Below are 6281 nucleotides of genomic sequence, written 5' to 3'. Positions count from 1 at the left end.
TCCCCACCCTGAGTCCTCTTACTAGCATCGACTTGTCAGGTGTGGTTCCAAGAACCTTTGTCCACCCTGAATGACAAAGACATTCCTATCACTCAGGAAATTCCATAGGTTTAAGGGTTACCTACCAGGATTCAGGACAAACGACAAACCCCTCTTTAGATGAGGCCCTATTTCTTACTACACAACGTGCTACCTTCGCTTACAAAGATGCTAAAGCATGTACACTTTGCTGAATTGTTTTGCTAATAGTGATAGTCATGCTGATGAGTAACCAGTTCTTGATTCCTCTTATAAATGTCCTGGCCAAGGTGAGGGTATATGTAGAACCAAAGAGGCTTTCCCCATGAGAAACTGACATGGATGGAGTCAAAACACCAAGTATGACTTTACTAGCACCATGCTGAGCAAAGCAAAACAAATAGCTCAAATACAATGTAATGGTATCAGCAAATGGTTTCACTTCTATCATGTTTTTAACTTACCAAATGGTGTTTATATTGTGTTATCCTTCGGATACCTACTTTGAACTTTCTGAGAATACTTTAATCTCTTTGGCTTCCTTTCATCGTCTCTAAAATCCATCCTCCCTACCCATTCCCAAATTTTACTTTCAGCTTCTTTAACCCCTCAAAAGCCACAGTGACCAGAAGAGAGAATGATGGGTGTTCAAAGAGATAAATTTAGAATGTGAGAAACCCTAGCCTTCAAGGCCATACTCAAAATACTGGCTTCCTGAGAAATTTTCTACCCTGCTCTGAGACAAATGGACCCTACCTCATGTGGTTTCTGAAGGGAGTGAGGAAGGTTCTGGGGGTAATAGTTGGGGTTTAATTTAATCTAGATATATTTAAACTGTAGGAAGGACCTGATTTATTATGAATGTTTTCGTGATGGTTGAATATACCCATGACTACCACTTTTTTGAAAAAAGGCAGGACATTTCTATTTTTATTACTTGGAAGAATTATTATTGAGGCTTTTAAAATCTTATTGTATTTAGTGTGCTGAAAGCTTTAGAAATAAATTAACATAATATTATTTAAGTAGTTGTTTCTCTTGCATAATGCCAGTGTTACATAGCGTCAGTTCATTTACTTAATTCAAAGAATGAAAATGAAAAATAGATGGCATGATGAAAATCGTGTTTTAATCATTTAATTGAATTTATAGTGATTTAGGAAACAGTATGCCATTTTAATAAAAGTTTTCGATTGTATTTCCCATATCAGAGAAGCATCAGAGGTGATTATACTAGATAGTAAAGTATGATTTTGTAACTTCAGAAAACAAAACAGTTTTTCATTACTGACACCTGGACTGTTCCACTCTATCTCATTTGGTTGGTATCATGATGATGTCATCTAACCAAATTATTCATGATGAACCAACTCTTGAGTTTCTTACCTTCTGAACAACTTCAACACTTGCATTTATTTTCTTCCTGATCTTCCTGTGAAGTAGGATTCCTGCTTTTCAAAAAGGAAATTTGACTGATAGGTACTACAGTCACTCAATAGTTTCTAGACGTGGGAACAAATCTTAAAAATCCTTACTTCTGGAGCTCTATTTATTGAACCAATAAAAACATATATCACTACCCCACAATCAGAGATTTCTATCCTGTTACAGGGTAGGAGAATAATTAGACTCTAAGGATCCATGTAAATTATTACCCTATATAGATTACGTGACCTCTTCCAAGGCCTCATACCCTAACACTCCTGCAAAAGCCTGCTTCCAAAGCTTATTTCTGTCACATAATGAAATAATATGGGTGTTAATTAAAGAGAATCAAGGTAAGTTCATTCTTTGTTGCTTTTGCTAACAGTACAATATGATTTTATCCTATGGCATTTAGTAATTAGCCCTCTCTGTGAGCCGGACAGGCAATACAATTTACTGACATTCATAACTGGGAAACTCTTTGCCCATCTGAAATAGACAGTGCCCCCAAACTTGTTTTCATTTAAAATGCTTTGTATGAAATTCTGGGATACCTAGTTAATAATTTAAAGTAATTTCTTAAGTGACTTTCTGCAAATATTTCCTTTCAATTTTTCCTTCAAACTCATTCTCACTGTAAGGAAAAGTTATTAAAATTCCTTTATTAGCTTAGTGGTACTGATAACTCAAAGTAAAAATGCTTTTGTATAGAGCAATTGATTGTTATGTTTTTTTACTCCATATTCATAATATCTGTATGTGACTAGTTTTCCATGTCTTCCCTAACTCTTATCCATATTGTTCTGCCTGAGTCCTCAAATACTACTTGGGCAAAATCTGCTGTCAGAGAATTTTGAGAAAGCCAAATATCATTTGAAATGTACTTTATGAATCCAAAATTAAACACAACACTGTGGCTGAGTAGAACAAAGTAGATTTTATAAACCTTTAGCCATCTGATCTTCTGCATGTTTGGTTTCTGTGGTATGTGCTCTGCCTAATGCTTACCTGTCTCTCTGTTTGATTTCTCTTTCTGCTATCTTGGGCTGGCTTTTCCCCATTAGCTTTCTCCAAGCCCTACACCTGCCACTCAGAGTCCCAAGAAACCTCCAGCAAAGGACCCATTAGCGGATCTTAACATCAAGGATTTCTTGTAAACAATTTAAGGTATCTAATATTGAGCTTTTCCTGTGGGCTTGCAATAATGACCTATGCAGTGCTTAGCTATTTCAGGTATGATATGTGTACCTCTGTGCTTTGAATACATGTATAGAGTAATAATTTGAGTGTTTATACTTATTAAGTCAGTATTAAAAGCCATTAATGAGTTATTAGTAAATTTTTTAAAATCTTAATTTATAAAACTAAGAGAAAAGCCTCCAAGTTGTCCTGAAAAGCACAAAAATTTTACTGATAAAGCAAAAAGTTACCCGAGCTACTTGGTAAATTAGAAAATTACCACTTTACTACCTGATGATTGGAATTTATAAAAAGCTAACATTTATAATATTGCATTTAGAAATCATCTAAGAATATACTTGACTACAAAATTGTATTTTGTATTTGTTTATACTTTTTTGGCCTATCAAATAAAGCCTAGATTGTTACCCTTTGCATTTCTGCACTCAAGCAGAATTTTAAATTTCTAATGCTGTAGTTTTAAATTTCTAGTATAATTTATGCAGTGATGATTAATGGACTTATGGAAGGAAACCAATAAAGGAAAAATGTTTACTACTAACCCCAAACCTAACACAGTGGGTAGATTCTCAACAAATACTTGCAGAAAGTGGATAAACAGTAATAATGCTGCTTTTTTTTGCACAGTACTTTTCATATCCACTTCCTAATCATGAACTCCTCTGGTCATCTTTGTGAGAAATTAAATCCTATGGAATAAACTAGCCAGATACTTTTTGTCTCCATTGCACAGCTGAAGGAACTGATCATTGACATTGAGTGATTTTCCCAAGGTCACACACTAGAGGAAGAGGAAGAGTGTCAACATTTTTGGGCCATCGTCCAATGTAATTTTTATTGTGTGTGTGTGTGTGTGTGTGTGTGTGTGTGTGTGTGTGTACACACACACACACACATATGTGTATATATATATATATATATATGTGTGTGTGTATATATATATGTATACACACACACACATACATACACATACATACATATACATATATATATTTAAACTTTCTCTAATGCCTACTAATATTTTTATGGATTCCTACTTGATGTTTTTTTCTTATATAAAGTCAGTAAGTTTTATCATTTTAAGGCCTTGACATCTCAGCCAAGTAATTTCTCCTTGTGCCTAACTTTTCTTTTCCACTTTTGGTTGGACTGGGCTAGTGTAGGCATAAATGAGACAATGAGCACTTCTTAGCCATTAAAGTTTCAGGACCTACCAAGGATACTGCAGGGAGCAGCCTTTTATCCACCTCTCATTCAGTAAATATCACTCTCATCATATGCCCGGAACTCTGATGAGCACCTGAGACAGAGATGCTTGAGACAGCCCCGAGCCCAAAGGTTCACAGTCACAAGGGAGACAGACACAGACTAATTTATGAAAAAGAGCTACCCATGTGATTAAGGCTTCACCCCAGGAAGATTTCCTGGCAGAAGTGACTGGTAAAGCACAGACTGGCCAGAGTAAAGGGGGAAGTGGTATTCGCAAAGGCACTGAGTCGCCATGGAAATCTCCCTCCTCTATTCTGTTACTTGTTCAACTGTTTAGTGACTCAGTGAACACCATAACTGAAAAGAAGCAAAAAATAATGAAAATGACTGCCATTCCTTTTCCCCCCTTCTGCCCTGTTTTAAAGGTGAACTGTTCTTAATTAATAGCAGATGTCTCACTACTAAGATTTCTAATAAGTATCCACATCTCAAAATTTTGCTATTTTTATCTAAAATGAAACTATACATTAAAAGTTTTTAAAAAATTTTTTTTCCTTGCTAAAACTTTAAGCAAAGAATTGTGAAAGGTATATAAGTGTGAATTTGTTATACAGAAACATTTTGCATGAAGATTTTTCATAGTAACTGTGAAATAAAAATTGAAAGGGAGGTAGTATGTTTGAGGAGTGTGTAATATTGTTTCTAACTCAAGTGCTTTTTATCTTTACAGCTGCAATTTTTGTGACTGAATAGGAAAAAAATAATGAGTTTGGAGACTTCAAATAAAATTGATGCTCAGAGTTTCAAAGTGAGCCACCAGTACCAAACCCAATGCTTACTCGTAACTTCTCTTCCAGAATGTGTAGCACAGCTGTGAAAGTGAACATTAGGAATGTGTACTACCTTAGCTGTTATCCCTACTCTCAAAATTGTAGTGTATTTGGGTTATTTGTGTGTTGTACGATGTAAAAACAATGAATGGATGTTCCTGATGCCTTTAGTGCTTTTCTGGACCTCGCCCATGGACGGATGACGCAGCTGTTGTGTGGTGAGCCATTTGGAAAAGATGTGTCTGTGTTTTTGAAGGTTTCAATGTATATATGACTTTTGGACAAACCTAAACTCTCCCCATGAATTCTCTTTTTCTCTGTATCTCTGTTACAAACATAGTGTGATAATATCAAATAGTAAGGAAAACACTCTTAAATATACAAAACTTTTTCGGTGTGGAGTACATTTTTCCAATCACAGGAACTTCAACTGTTGTGAGAAATGTTTATTTTTGTGGCACTGTATATGTTAAGAAATTTTGTTTTAAAAAATATAAGGGTTAACATCCATAATAAATACTTCTCCTTGAACCTACCTTATCAAGAATGAAAAAATCATATGGAAAGAATTCCATATGTAATCACTGCTATATTAAAATGTATATTTTGATTATATTTGACAGGTTTTGCATCTAAATTGACCTATTTATTCATTCTTGATTAAATGCACTGAAAAGTAAAGGGTCTGTTTCTATCACGTCCGTGAAAATGAAATTAGAGATGTGCTATTCAGATGATTATGAAGGCACCCCGAGGTATATCTGTAATTTAAAGATTACTGCAAATATTTTTTATTTTATTGTGGGTTTTATGTACATCTGTTAATTTAGTATTTCTTTGTGTGTTCTGTAGACTAGTGTTCTTCCATCCCTCAACTGAGCTCAAAGTAGGTTTCGTTGTACCATTGTGATTAGAATTTAAAATAATTCAGAGAATTGTATCCTTTACTGTACATATTGTATTCTTTAATTTTTAATTTGTTGTCATACTGTATGTGCTGATGGCTTGGCTTAAGATTTTGATGCATAAATGAGGTCACTGTTGATCAGTGTTGCTAGTGGCTTGGCAGCTCTTTGTAAAAGCATACTGGGTTGGAAAGGTGTTTGCCTATTTTTCAAATTATTTAATAGATGTATGGTACCATTTAAAAGTGGTTGTATCTGAATTTACTGTGGGGATAACATACACTGTAATGGGGAAAAATTACCTAAAACCAATTTCAAAATGGCATTTCTTTCTATTTCAGTTTAAAAACCCAGTGCATGTACGCCCTCTGAGATGCAATAAACACCTTGAACAAAGAAAATGCAAACATAATCTTTCTCTTTTTGATTATTTTTTAGAGAAAACATCTGCTTCAGATGACACACAGCATATACAAATATTGAACAGGAACTATCTTTTAAATTATGCAACTCTTCTAATAGTTTGGTGAGAATTATCCATGGAAGTTGAAGAATAATAAGACTTTAGATTATAGTTTACACACACACATTTGTATGTGTATGCACTCAGACACAAAAATCTAGATCAGCCAATTATATTATATTATATTATATTATATTATATTATATTATATTATATATTATTATTATAGTT

The 6281-nt window shown here is 34.2% G+C and overlaps 1 protein-coding gene across 14 annotated transcripts in view; it reads left to right on the top strand.

The window, feature by feature from the left end:
* SNAP91 (synaptosome associated protein 91) overlaps window positions 1-5999 on the top strand; it is a 149027-nt gene extending 143028 nt beyond the window's left edge. For all 14 annotated transcript variants that reach the window (XM_045498925.1, XM_045498924.1, XM_045498918.1 and 11 more), the window contains 2 exons: window positions 2508-2610; window positions 4583-5999. In XM_045498925.1, coding sequence (XP_045354881.1) covers window positions 2508-2600 — 93 coding nt within the window. In that variant the 3' untranslated portion in view covers window positions 2601-2610; window positions 4583-5999. The remainder of the gene's footprint in view (window positions 1-2507; window positions 2611-4582) is intronic.
* Window positions 6000-6281: the final 282 nt, after the last annotated feature.

Source organism: Leopardus geoffroyi, chromosome B2, assembly GCF_018350155.1.
Source record: "Leopardus geoffroyi isolate Oge1 chromosome B2, O.geoffroyi_Oge1_pat1.0, whole genome shotgun sequence".
In the NCBI taxonomy this organism is placed as follows: Eukaryota; Metazoa; Chordata; class Mammalia; order Carnivora; family Felidae; genus Leopardus; species Leopardus geoffroyi.
Note: the sequence above shows the minus strand (reverse complement) of the source record. Positions and strands in the feature narration are given on the sequence as shown.